The following is a 15,233-nucleotide window of genomic DNA, read 5'->3' as shown; positions in this document are numbered from 1 at the left end:
CTGTTTTCCGGGCGGAACTCTCCACCTTGTGTCTGTCTCCACCTTCCCCATAGAACAGGAAGACAGTGGGATTCAAATGCCGATGGTTCGGGTTCATAGTTATGTGGTTTGCTCCACCGGTCACTCACTAAGTTGCTCCTGGTGACGCCACTTCTGTGGTGGTTGGTCGGTTTTGTACAGCTCAGCCACTGATGGTTCAGCACACAGATGTGGTGTTACTCTGCTAGGTTGTGGCTGGCTGTATACCCCTGAAATGGTCAATGACCTGCCGGGCTGTGATGGGTCCTTTGGGCTCCTATCATGGTGGTCCTGAGTGGGAAGATGACCCACCTGGAGTGTCGACACCGCCACCCACAGAAAGGGGGAAATGACCCAAGGAGTATATAGCTGAGAGGTGTAGGTGCTGGTGCAAGGATGACTGAGTCCCAGTAAAATAAATAAGATGGCTTTACTAGCAGTCTCTTGTAATACAGGATACGCTGGCAGTAGATAATTTCTTGTGTACAGATTTGTGTTCACTGGATCTGTGCTGGGAGATATTTAAGTGCTGATACAGAAGAGCAGTAGATGTAGCGGTGTGCAGCAGTGAAGAGAAGAGGAGAGGAGTTTGTCATGAGGGTCCCAACCCAGGGTAGCAGTGTGCTCTGCTGGAACTGGAGAAAGAAGAATACTTGAAAGAAGAATACTTGAAAGAGAGATACTTCTGCTTGTGTTTCAACTATACTGTCGCTTAAACACCTTCTGCCCTACAGTATCGGGGTACCTGTCCTATCAGGGTGACACAAGCCAAAGTCTTGGTTACCTGGGTTTAGCTAAGTGTCCGAAGTTATCCGTTGTCACCGTGCTGCGATATAGAGTACGTAGGCCTTTGTTACGGTTGCTTTGCTCTATCTGGGTCAGTTCCTCTGTCCTAGGAGACTGCCCTGCACTGTCTAGAGAGGTTTACAGCGTGGGTTGAGATGATCTCTGACTAGTTCTCCTTTTGAGGTCTAACACTGCATAATTGGGAAAGTTAGGCTAGTAATACTGAATGTTTCTGGTCACTTCATACACTCTGACTCCGGACAGGGTTCCTGGCAGAGCCAGCCCCTGGCTAATTTCAGCAGGGATGCCTGTTCTGTGTATGTCCTCCTCCCCAGAGAATCAGAGGGAAACTGACGCTACACTTCCTCCCACCCAGTGACTACTTCCTACATGGGTATGTAAGAGCCCCTGTGAGTGGAGGAGAAGAGAGTGTGCAAAGAAAGAAGTATAGATCTATGTAGAAGGAAAATAAGTATCTCCATTGGATCACAAGATCACAGAATACAAAAAACAGTAACCCTGTGTTTACTACAGCTGTGCAATACATATATACAGGTTTATATACAAAATGCTGACATCTGGTGGTAAAACCAATAAATACCTTCATCACCACCTAGCCTTTTGACTGCAAGGCTTTTGCGAGAGGTGCCATATAAGTAACATCTGTTGTGGGACACCACACTTATCCGAACCTCTGCCTGGCTCGTTCATCTCTAGTAGCTGCTCATGCTGTATGATAAATCTTTCACATTCTAAGACTGTCTAGTCTCAGTTTCAACCAAGTAGAAGTTGGTATAAACTGTGGCAGAATTTTGTGACACACAAAGGCTTGCTTCTTAGAGTGCAATGGAAGGAGCCTAAAAGCGTCTATCATTTATAGTAAATGTTACACAATTCATGTAAATCTGGACCAATATGCTTAAAGGGGAACTATCAGCAGGTGAGACGAATCTAACCTGCTGATATGTCCCTATTATACAGGAGAGGGGGGGAAGAGACACACTATAAGAGACATACTATAAGAGACACACTTTAAGGGACATACTGTACTATAGGAGACACACTGTGAGAGACATACTATAAGAGACACACTATAGGAGACATACTATAAGAGACACGCTATAAGAGACACGCTATAAGAGACACGCTATAAAAGACACACTATAAGAGACACGCTATAAGAGACACGCTATAAGAGACACACTATAAGGGAGACACTATAAGAGACATACTATAAGAGACAGACTATAAGGGACAGACTATAAGGGACACACTATAAGGGACACACTATAAGAGACACACTATAAGACACACTATAAGGGACACGCTATAAGAGACATACTATAAGAGACACACTATAAGAGACACACTATAAGAGACACGCTATAAGGGACACACTATAAGAGACAGACTATAAGGGACACACTATAAGGGACACACTATAAGGGACACACTATAAGAGACACACTATAAGACACACTATAAGAGACACACTATAGGAGACACGCTATAAGAGACACACTATAAGAGACATACTATAAGAGACACACTATAAGACACATGCTATAAGAGACACGCTATAAGAGACACACTATAAGAGACATACTATAAGAGATACACTATAAGAGACACGCTATAAGAGACATACTATAAGAGACATACTATAAGAGACATACTATAAGAGACACACTATAAGAGACATACTATAAGAGACACACAATAAGAGACATACTATAAGAGACATACTATAGGAGACATACTATAAGAGACATACACTATAAGAGACACTATAAGAGACATACTATAAGAGACACGCTATAAGAGACACGCTATAAGAGACATACTATAAGAGATACACTATAAGAGACACGCTATAAGAGACATACTATAAGAGACATACTATAAGAGATACACTATAAGAGACACACTATAAGAGACACACTATAAGAGATACACTATAAGAGACACGCTATAAGAGACATACTATAAGAGACATACTATAAGAGACACACTATAAGAGACATACTATAAGAGACACACAATAAGAGACATACTATAAGAGACATACTATAGGAGACATACTATAAGAGACATACACTATAAGAGACACTATAAGAGACATGCTATAAGAGACACGCTATAAGAGACACGCTATAAGAGACACACTATAAGAGACACACTATAAGAGACATACTATAAGAGACACACTATAAGAGACATACTATAAGAGACACACAATAAGAGACATACTATAAGAGACATACTATAAGAGACACACTATAAGAGACACACTATAAGAGACACACTATAAGAGACACGCTATAAGAGACAGGCTATAAGAGACACGCTATAAGAGACACGCTATAAGGGACATACTATAAGAGACACACTATAAGAGACACGCTATAAGGGACATACTATAAGAGACACACTATAAGAGACACACTATAAGAGACATTACTATAAGAGACACGCTATAAGGGACACACTATAAGCAGGGCCGTATTTACCATTAGGCACCCGTGGTCCGGTGCCTAGGGCAGCACCTTGCAGGGGGACAGAAAAAACTAATTTTTTGGTTTTTATTTTTTTAGTTTCCCTCCTCCCGTTCAGACTTGCCAGTAAATCTGGTGTCTTTTCCAGGGGGTAAGGGGTATGGTGGTATTGGTCAGGTCTGGTATCGCCAATAGGTGCGTGTAGATGGGGCGTCTTCAGGTTTAGTGCCTAGGGCAGCAGCAGCTGTTAAAACAGCCCTGCCTATAAAAGACACACTATAAGAGACACACTATAAGAGACATTACTATAAGGGACACACTATAAGAGACACACTATAAGAGACATACTATAAGAGACACACTATAAGAGACACACTATAAGAGACACACTATAAGGGACATACTATAAGAGACACACTATAAGGGACATACTATAAAAGACACACTATAAGGGACATACTATAAAAGACACACTATAAGAGACACACTATAAGGGACATACTATAAGAGACACACTATAAGGGACATACTATAAAAGACCTACTATAAGGGACACGCTATAAGAGACATAAGAGACATAATATAAGAGACACACTATAAGGGACACACTATAGGAGACACACTATAAGAGACACACTATAAGAGACATCCTATAAGAGACACACTATAAGAGACACACTATAAGAGACATACTATAAGGGACATACTATAAGAGACATACTATAAGAGACACACTATAAGGGACATACTATAAAAGACCTACTATAAGGGACACGCTATAAGAGACATAAGAGACATAATATAAGAGACATACCATCCTTCTCGGCGTCTCCTGTGCAATAGGGACATATCAGCAGGTTAGATTCCTCTATCCTGCTGATAGTTCCTTCTTAAAGTGTCACTGTCGTGAAATTTTTTTTTGCAGAAATCAATAGTCCAGGCGATTTTAAGAAACTTTGTAATTGGGTTTATTATCAGAAAAATGCATTTTTATCATGAAAAAGCAGTTTGAAGCTCTCCCCCCGTCTTCATTGTTCTCCTATGGAGAGAGATAAACAAAAGACCAAAACAGGACAACAAAGAGTTAATCTACAAATCCCTCACGGGATATCTCTACTGACCATCACCAGTGACCTGTCTGAGCTCGGATTACAGCTGTCACCCAGCTCCGTGCCTGTAATCCTCTGTTATCTGCTTTCTGCTGCCGGCTAACTCCCTCCTTCCTCCTCCCCCCTCCCCTCTCCCTAGAGCAGACAGGGTACGTCTCCTGCAACAAGTCACAATTTTCAGATTTTTTGGAGTGGATGAAAAAGAGGAAGGAGGGGGGGACCTGGGAAAAGGCTTTTTACATGCAGATAATGGCAGATTTGGCTAATAAACCCAATTACAAAGTTTCTTAAAATCACCTGGACTATTGATTTCTGCAAAAAAAAAAAAATACGACAGTGACTCTGAGAGCAGGATTTGAAAAAAACGTCTCCTATCTTCCAAAAACAATTCCATCCCTGTCAACATGGTGTGTTGTATTGTAGTTCAGCCACATTCACTTCCATGAATACTCAGCCGCAGTATCAGACACTCTCCATGGACGGGTTTGGTGCAGTTTATGGGAGAAAACAACCTTTTTTTTCATTTATTTAATCCCATTCAACCCTTTTCCATGGCTGGTTTGGAAAGTTCTGTACACATAATTTTTGCGCATTCCCAGGAATAATTGTTTACAAATAGTTGTCAAAATGTTGTAAAGAAAATTCTAGATATCTGAACGTTGGAATAACAAACAATAACCTGTCCGTTACTAATAACAGAATAGAAAGAATAGAATATAAGAAAGATTAGTAGTAACCTTCTATGTTATAGACAAAGGCACCTTTAGAAGGAATCGGGTGTAACAGCCTCATTAACCGAGTTCTTACTTAATGACGGCCAATTTTCTCACGTATCTGAGAGTCGAATCGCTGCCAACCCCTCCAAGAACAAGCCTGAGGCATTAATATGTGATGGAGTGGGTTTCCTTCTCTGCCCAATGACCTCAGAGACTTTCTACTGTGTACATGCAAGTAAATGACCCATAGCGGCACAGCTGAAACCACATCTCATCTCCCGAGGATGGAAAGACATTTGCCGACTGTTCAGCCACCAACGTGTTCTGCTGCTTCCCTATTATATTTACTGTACTAATCTCATCAAGGTGCCAGCATTTGAATGTGCTCATTTGCTGCAGTAAGCAATATGAATATTGATTCTATAGAGGAGCATGGTGCACCGGGGAGACATTATTTCATGCACCTGCTAGGACGGGATTTATAAAATGTGATGCAGTCAGGCAGCGCAGTCATTATGAAGAATATCTAGCAACAGGATGCACATTACAACAAAGGCCTGCACTTCTTGTTGCATATTTTTCCATCATGGCCATGCTGTTTCCGAATTAGTATTAAAAACCTGCCATAGCGGCAGATTAATATTTAAAGGCGCTGTGCACGGTATAATTACAAAGGAGGCACGTGCTTTACCTTAGGAGTTATTAAAGGTGAAAATGACTTTGGCGGTCGTGTATGAACGTTGTAGGGTTTATGCATTGCATTTAGCGAGATTAAAGATGCACTCTGGAAAAATTATTTCTTTGCTGCACACTGGCGTATATACTTACCAGCGATAATCGGTGTCCTGCGGCGTGGCTTCGTTCCGGTCCTGTGGCACCGTTTAAATCATGTGCGTGTTCACGTCAACGCTCTTCTCTCTCCATGTAGGTTGAAGGCCGGAAGTTCCGCTCTCCAATGCATTCTCTATGGCAGAGAGCGACTTCCGGCCTACAATGGACAGAAGAGTGGTCAGAAGAGCGGTGACGTGAATGTGCAACGGCACCGCATTACCAGAACGAAGCCGCGTCGCGGGACACTGATGATCACTGGTGAGTATACACGCCAGCGTGCAGCACAATGACTAAAGTTTCCGGAGTGCTTCTTTAAAATTAGCATGGCTGGATGTATAGGATCATTTCCACAGCTGTTTAGAATTCACACCGATTGTTTTAAGGAAAAAGCTTTAGGCCATGTTCACACACTGTCTTTTTTTATTGAATTAACGGCTGTTATGTGAAACTCAAAATAGCGGCCATCGTTTTCAACCTTTAATGATTTCCATTGAAGTCTATGGGAACAACAACCGTTAGTTCACAAAATTAATAAAATAATGTGTATTGTTTGCTGCGGCCGTCAGATTATTGTTCAGGACATTTATAGGTGGCTGTAATTTAAAGAACAACGGACATTGTTTTAAGTTGTTCACATGCAAATTTTTTTTAATAAAATTCAGTGGATGGTTCCCATGCAGTCATTTACTCCTCCATCTGGTAAGACCATTAGAAGCACTGCCCGTCCCCATAGTGTCGATCCAGCCCGTCCCTGGCCAGCCCACTCCATTGATAATCCGCTGGGGGTGGATCGGTGCTATGGGGGTGGGGCAGTGCTCCAAACCATCTTACAGGACTAAGGAGTAAAAGACTATAAGACATAATAAGAAACCTTCATCCTCAGCGCCTCCTGCCCAATATGGAGCTTAAAAAGTAGCCCCACCCAAAAAGATGTTTAAAGCGGCCATCTTTCAACCTAAACTTGTAAACAACACTTGCCAAAGTATGTTAAACATTGATTGGAGTATCAAATAACGGCCGCTGAAAATCGTTGTGTGAACATAGCCGTAGTATGACATTAATTGTGCCATAACCTTAAAGCCGTGTTCCCACATTGCATTTTTCACATGACTTGCTCCTCAGATTCCTGTCATGTATTTTGTTGCAATTTTGGATGGCGGTAAATGGGGCTGATGTGTTAGTTTTGCCATCCTAATGTCTTTTCCATGTGTAATATGGTGCTTAATCCCACTGAAAGCTACAGCACCTGCATTGCACTTTTTTGCCATGAATATTTTGGCTGCAATATGCACCAAAAACACAGCAGACCAATCCCCCCCCCCCCCCAAAAAAAAAAAACATGGCCTGAAAATACAAATGCACTCAGAAATGTCAGATTGCTGAAAAACTTAGTATGCGGTTATGTTTCATGCAGGTGGGGTCTGATAAGACACTGGGTCTCACCACAACAGGACATTAAAGTACTTCCCCCCACTGCCACAAGAGGGCAGTGTTTCCTCCACTGCCCCATAAATATAAAGCTGTCGGAGGCTACATTGGGGAAGTGGTGAGGGATCATACTAGACATGCTACCTTTACATGTTCAAGTAAATAATAGAAAGTAAGAGTAAAGCACTGGTGTTTTTTTTTTTTTTTTTTTGCATTTGTTTCTATAAATTTGCCTTAGAACAAAGTAATACATTTGGCATTGGTTTTATGTGACTTCCACAGGACAACTAACCATATTAAAGGCCTGTTGTACTTTTGTTATAGGTGAGTACCAAGTGCCGAGGTCTTTGGTGGGAATGTGTCACCAATGTATTTGATGGAATCACAACCTGTGATGAATATGACTCCATCTATGCAGAGCACCCATGTACGTATTTCTTATATTTGGACAATCGGCTAACGTGTGTTTGTTGTTTTTTTCAGTATCTTTGCTCACATTTATCGTAATAAGTTGAGTAAGAAAAAAAATGAAGCCACTTTTTGTGTTTAATCTTTGCAGTCCAAAAAAATGAATAAATGCAGCACTCACCACTTCCAATCGTGAACGATGCTTGATTTTTAGGGTGAAATGGACATAACGGCAAGTACAATCCACAGAGCAACGACTGTTTCATGCCATCCGCGCTTCATCCAGCTCTTACCAGCCGGATGAAGCACGCATAGTGCGAAACGGTCGTGTCGCATTTATTCATTTTCTGGACTGCAAAGATTTGACTGACTTTCTACAAGAAGTGTGCACCACCTAAGTGTTGTGTGATCTCCTGGATGGGTCAATGGCCCAAAGCTGTGGGCGTTAATTTGTAATGTGTAGTGCCAACCCCCTGAGCCCCAATGTAAGATCTGCAATAGCCTCTACTCACCCCCCATGTGCTATTCATATACCAGAAGGGCTTTTATGCCCCTGTAGACAAAAGGGCCCCCCATGCGTTACCTCAGCACCCACTAAAGCAGGGATGGGGAACCTTTGGCCCAGGAAACGTTGCAAAACTACAGTTCCTAATTCTGGTTTGGTTCCTAATTCTGGTTTGGTTTTGTCTGTCTAGGCATGATGGTAATTGTAGTTTTGCCACATCAAAAGGCCCACAGGTTCCCAATCCCTACTCTAAAGCTATGCTTACACCTATACACATTGTACCACAGGTCTGGCTGCCTGAAGAAACAACAAACTCCATGAACCATATCACGTGTCATCTGTACGTTACTTCTCTAAACTAATCTAGTATCCAGAATGGTTAATTAGACAACAAAATCACTTTCCAAATTGAAATGGAAGATCTTGTACAATTTAATTTACACCCCCACAGACTTCAGTCCTTCAAATCAATCTGCTGTAATGGATGTGACTGTATACGGGCTCTCAATAACACGTCCGCTCCATCATAATCAGAGGCGACTTCAAATGTTATTTACATCAGGCATCTAATTCCACTTAATGCCAGATCCACTGACTGACAGATCAATGAATTAACCCGACCAATTCATACTCTTCAGAGAATTCCGGGATGTTCTGAACCACAGTGGAAATTGCTTTGTGGTTGAACAGACGGCTCCTCTAATGTATATTAATGCATTATAATTTGGTTTGCCTCCCTATAATGTACAATGCATACATAGAAATACTATTTGCATATATACGTTTAATTTCAAAGACTCCTATCCCAGAATCAAGGTCAGGATCATAGTTTGATACATTGTATATTATGTATTACTAAAATACATAATATCTGGGCCTGGCCAAAATCCACAACGTTTCTGATCCCATAAGAACTAAGGGCACTTCGAGAAATTATCCCTCAGTAACATAGTGCCTAGTGAGTGAAGATGATCAGGCTCCCTCTCTGGTCAATAACAAGTAAGCTTCATAGCTTCATAGCTCTCATTGGTCACACTGACACCGTCTCCTAAGAATCTCCTCACAGGCTGTAGTCTCCTCACAGACATCTCCTCACAGGCCGTAGTCTCCTCACAGACATCTCCTCACAGGCTGTAGTCTCCTCACAGAAATCCCCTCACAGGCTGCAGTCTCCTTACAGAGATCTCCTCACAGGTTGCAGTCTCCTAAGAATCTCCTCACAGGCTGTAGTCTCCTCACAGACATCTCCTCACAGGCTGCAGTCTCCTCACAGATATCCCCTCACAGGCTGCAGTCTCCTCACCGATATCTCCTCACAGGCTGCAGTCTCCTCACAGAGATCTCCTCACAGGCTGCAGTCCCCTCACAGATATCCCCTCACAGGCTGCAGTCTCCTCACAGAGATCACCTCACAGGCTGCAGTCTCCTCACAGAGATCTCCTCACAGGCTGCAGTCTCCTCACAGATATCCCCTCACAGGCTGCAGTCTCCTCACAGAGATCACCTCACAGGCTGCAGTCTCCTCAGAGGATGTTACTCCTGCTACAGCTGATCTCAACTACTCAACTTCCTGGGCCAACTGCCTCTTGAGGGGAGCTCATTAGAATAGCCCCGCCCTCTTTCTGGACCTTTCTCCTAGCTGGTGTAGTACACTAAGGAAGCAGGAGGTGTTGCTATGGTAACTCCCTTCTGTGGTGTGTGTTTATAGCTAGAATGAACAATCTCCAGCCGACCGGCCGTATCTAACATAATAAAAATAAACACTTCATTAACCAAACCTTGTTACTTCAAAATAGGGTCCATTCTCTGCCCAACCTTAGGGAGACCCCCAACTCCTGTATACTGCATTATCATCCAGCCAGTACCCTCCTCTGTACTAATGAGATGCAGAACTACCAGCTACCATGGAGGCAGACCATGCAACTGCAGCGGGACCTGTGCAGCAAGGGGAGCCTGGGCAAAGTGTGGTCTACCCCCATGGTACTAGCTACTGACCTCAGAGCCACACAGCGGCTGACAAACAGGCCTTCACCAGAGAAAACTAGAGATGATCGAACAGCGGAAAATCATAGGTTCTATAGAACTCGAACCTTGTGGAACCTTCCGCATTTGATTCCTGATGCCCTCCCGGTCCGTGGGGAAGGAGGAGACAGCCTGGGTACCACCTGGAATTCCGGGATTCAGCCTAGATAATAGGCGGTACCCAGGCTGTCTCCTCCTTCCTATGGACCGGGAGGGCATCGAGAATCAAATGCGGAAGGTCCCACAAGGTTCGAGTTCTATAGAACCTATGATTTTCCGCTGTTCGATCATCTCTAGAGAAACGAGCGGACCGGAGAGCCACCAGGAGACACCGGGGGAGTGCACACAGGTGAGAAGGTGAGAATAACTTTTATTTTTGCTCTTTGAGATGTGCGGTCGTTCTTCCTGAACCTTTCCGAACTTTGCAAAGTTCGAAACAAATCTGGGATCGGGAGGCTCGGTTTCCTCATCTCTAATTAAAACATGGCATTAAAGCGACTCGGTACCCACAATCTGACCCCCCAAAACCCCTTGTACCTTCGGATAGCTGCTTTTAATCCAAGATCTGTCCTGGGGTCCGTTCAGCAGGTGATGTAGTTATTGTCCCTAAACTTAAAGCCCGTGCCAAATGGGAGTATCTGTGCCCTAACTTTGCACCACCCCTCCATCCCTCCTCCCCACCCTCTTCATCATTAGGAATGCCACTGGAACATTTTCTCCATGCTGAACATTGCACAGGTCCTTAATGATCCAGCCCATGTGCTGTGGTAACACAGGTGGGGAATAGGAGGCAATCTGCCTGGAGCATTCCTAATGATGAAGAGGGTGGGGAGGAGGGACGGAGGGGTGGTGCAAAGTTATGGCACAGATACTCTTGTAGGGCACGGGGCTGCAAGTTTAAAAGTTGTTTTTTAGGACAATAACTGCATCACCTGCCGAACGGACCCCAGGACAGATCTTGGATTAAAAGCAGCTATCCGAAGGTACAAGGGGTTTGGGGGGGGGGGGGGGGGGTCAGATTGTGGGTACAGAGTCGCTTTAAAAACTGAAAGGTGAAGTAAATAACGCTGATTATCTCATGACTTTGGTATTATAAGCTCAGGGCACTTTCAGAGATTTAGTTGAGTCCAGTTTGGCTCAAGGGGGAAGTACACAATATTAGGTAGGTGGCTTTAATGTTCTGGCATAATTTACAATGTCTCTATATCAGTAATTTGTACTTCAGCTCCTCAGTCTCTGCAGCTTGCTCATCAGCATTGGCAAATAAACGAAATATATTTGGAAAAAGATCTCATAATGACATATTGTGTAAAATACAATTATTTCCATGGTAATAGGATTACGCGTAAATTTAAGAGTAATTTCTTCTGCTGATATAAACCTGTCAGTCATCATTATTACTGAGATTCACATGGAAACAAGGATTTGCATTTATTTTCATATTCATATCCACCTGGAGATATTTTAAAAATAAAGGTTTTCCTGTATCTTTATATCTGAGCACAGTGGCCTGCCGTATGGTATCCTTATGTCCCCTTTACATTTTATATTTCCCTGTTTACTCTCAGCAGTTTTTTTCCTGTAGTTTTTACTGTTTCCCCACCGGATAACCTGTTGGTCTACATGACTGCTGCGGAGACCAGAAAACAGAACCCAACCAGGGACTATCTGCCCCCCAGTTCTAGGCTCACACTGTGAAAAAAAAGAGAAAGGCCTGCAGCAGACCAGACCAATAGAGCACTGATCTCATTGATCGGTGCTGTATAATGTATACTACACTGATCCCTATGAGAGATCAGTGTAGTTACTGTATATTAGAAGTCCCCCAGAGGGGGGGGGGCTTCTAATTAATGTATAGTTTTTAAAAAATAAAAGTTTTTTTTTTATTAATAAAAAATCCCCTCCCCTAATAAAAGTCTGAATCACCCCCCTTTTTCCCATTTTATAAATAAAATAAATAAATAAGCTAACTTTCCCCCCCCCCCATTTCCCCTACCTCTTCTTCCCACTTCTCTTTTCCTCTATTTAGATCTTCTTCCTTTAACACCCAATCTCTCAGCCCAGCATAAATTCTAGATAGTCCCTTCTTCCGCCCCATGTCATCCTTTATATTTTTGATGAGCTCTGATGTTTCAGCTATTTCAAATAAAAAATCCTCAAAAAACATCAGTGACCGTATGATACAATTTAACTAGGGATGGTCCGAACCGAGTTCGTACGAACCCGAACCATCCGCAATGATTACCGCTGTCTGCCCGCTCCGTGCAGCGGGTGGATCCAGCGGGAGGAAGGCCTGGAAAACTGGAATACAGTCATAGCCATAGGCTGTATCCCAGTTTTCCAGGCGGTCCTCCCACTGTATCTTCCCGCTGCATGGAGCTGGCAGACAGCGGTAATCCGATGCCGAGCGTTCAGGTTCAGCCGAGCGTTCGGGTTCAGCCGAATCCGAACCTCGACGGGTTCGGACCATCCCTAAATTTAACACCTAGGCTAAATACAATTTAACCCCTAGGCGACCCCTGGACGTACAGGTACATCCAGGGCCGTTTACGTGTGTTTAGAGCAGGGCCACGCGGCGGCCGAGCTCTGAACCGCCGCGGTCCCGGGTGCCGTATGTAGCAGCTATTAGCGGGCACGGTCCAATCGCCTATGGCATAGCAGTGATCAGTGTGAATAATCACACTAATGTATGTACAAGTCCCCCAAAGGGACTTCAAATGTGTAAAAAAAAAAAAATACCAATACACCAATACACTACCCCAAAACCCCTCCCCCAATAAAAGTTTAATCACCCCCCTTTCCCATTATATAAATAAAACATATAAAAATAAATAAACATATAATATACCGTAGCGTGCGTAACTATCCGATCTATTAAAATATAACAAGCGCCATTGCGAACGGCCAACGGCGTACACGGAAAGAGAGAAAAAAGTGCGCGGATTACCGATTTGATGTTACATTATATATTAAAAATAATAATAAAAAGTGGTAAAAACGTCCGATCTTCACAAATATGGTATTAATAAAAACTAGAGATCATGGCGGAAAAAATGACACCCCATACAGCCCCATAGGTGAAAAAATAAAACTGTTATAATCGTCACAATAGGCCCATTTTATTAATAATTAATTGCCAAAAAAAGGATTTCATTAAAAAAAATATATAACATTAGAGAATCTGTGTAACCTGCATATGGTTGTGTTCAGACCTATAGAATAATTGTATCATGTCGCTTTTACCATATAGTGCATTACGTAGACACAGGAACCCCCCAAACGTTACCATATTGCATTCTTTTTTGCGATTTCACCAATTTATATCTACATAAATAATATATTTGGGATTCCATCATACATGTTATGGTAAAATGAATGACGCCATTACACAGTACAACTATTCCTGTAACAAATAAGCCCCCACATGGCCTTGTAGATAGAAAACTGAGAGTGCTAGAGCTCTTAGAAGGGGAGGAGGGAAAGCGAAAACACTAAGATCAAAATTTGCGCGGTCCACTGGGTCATTTTGGGCCTGGTCCTCAAAGGGTTAAAAATGAGAAAAAATAAATATATTTTATTTTCATCAGGGGAATCTAACCAAAGACAACAAACTGGTGCAGGTCTCTAGACAGGTGATTTACAGTACCTCTAGATCACAGCTCCTCTACAGACTAGCAGGGTCAACTATATGTGATTGCAGACAGGGGCGGTCTTGGCATTTCTGGGGCCCCAAGCGAAGTTATGTCTGGGCCCCCCCTCGACACGCGTTTCAAAACAATAGATCGCTGTGTGTTGCCCCCAGTAGTATATACCCCTTGTGCGCTACCGCCAGTAATATATACTCCTTCTGTGTTCCCCCCAGTAGTATATACCCCTTGTGTCCTGCCCCCAGTAGTATATACCCCTTGTTTGCTTCCGCCGGGAGTATATAGACCCCTGTGTGCTCCCCCAGAAGTATATAGACCTCCTGTGTGCTGCCCCAGTTGTATATAGACCCCCTATGTGCTGCCCCCAGTTGTATATACCCCTTGTGTGCTCCCCCACTAGTATATAGCCCCCCTGTGTGCTCTCCCACTTGAATATAGACCTCCTTTGTGCTTCCTCACTTGGATATAGACCCCTGTATGCCCCACCAGTAGTATATAGACCCCCTGTGTGCCCCACCGGTAGTATATAGACCCCTGTGTGCTCCCCCAGTAGTATATAGCCCCCTGTGTGCTCCCCCACTTGGATATAGACCTCCTGTGTGCTCGCCAAGTTGTATATAGACCCCATTCTGCTGCCCCAAGTAGTATATAGACCCCCTGTGTGCTGCCCCCAGTAGTATATAGACCCCTCTGTGAAGCCCCAGTAGTCTATAGCCCCCCTGTGTGCTCCCCCTGTTATATAGCCTCCCTGTGTGCTCCCTCCATTTATATATACCCCCGATGTGCGCTCCCCCAGTTAAACAGACCCCAGTGTGCTCCCTCTCCCATATAGTATATAACACAATAAAACAAACACTTATACTCACCTGGGTCTGGGCGTCTCCTCTTCTCTTCACTCTTGTGGCCGCAGGAAGGGCTTTCCCTGCGATCACAAGAGGCCGCACTTCCCTTGTCCTGGCGCCGATGCTCCAGTGATGTCACTGCAGCACCGACACCACAAGGACAGAGCTGCCACTTGTGTCCGCAGGGAAAACCCTTCCTGCAGCCACAAGAGTGACTGACAGGAAGGGAGCCAATGTCTCCCGCCCTGTCAGTGCTGTTGCATGTAACTATAAGCGCTCATTACGAGTGCTCATAGTTACAGTTCAGATGGCAGCAGCGAGCGGGGCAGCAGCCCTGTCCAGCAGTCTTGAGCACAAGAGCGGGGCATGGGGGCCCCCATGGATGTTGGGGGCCCCAAGCGATCGCTTGGGGTGCTTGGTGCCAAA

The 15,233-nt window shown here is 43.7% G+C and overlaps 1 protein-coding gene across 1 annotated transcript in view; it reads left to right on the top strand.

Annotated features, from left to right (window-relative positions):
• CLDN16 (claudin 16) overlaps nucleotides 1-15,233 on the top strand; it is a 31,534-nt gene that overhangs the window by 6,279 nt on the left and 10,022 nt on the right. The window contains exon 2 of the mRNA XM_069973378.1: nucleotides 7,708-7,810. Within this exon, the coding sequence (XP_069829479.1) occupies nucleotides 7,708-7,810 (103 nt within the window). The remainder of the gene's footprint in view (nucleotides 1-7,707; nucleotides 7,811-15,233) is intronic.

This window comes from Dendropsophus ebraccatus, chromosome 6 (genome assembly GCF_027789765.1).
Source record: "Dendropsophus ebraccatus isolate aDenEbr1 chromosome 6, aDenEbr1.pat, whole genome shotgun sequence".
NCBI classification, from domain to species: domain Eukaryota; kingdom Metazoa; phylum Chordata; class Amphibia; order Anura; family Hylidae; genus Dendropsophus; species Dendropsophus ebraccatus.
The sequence above is the reverse complement of the archived record's forward strand: the minus strand, read 5'-3'. Positions and strand labels throughout refer to the sequence as shown.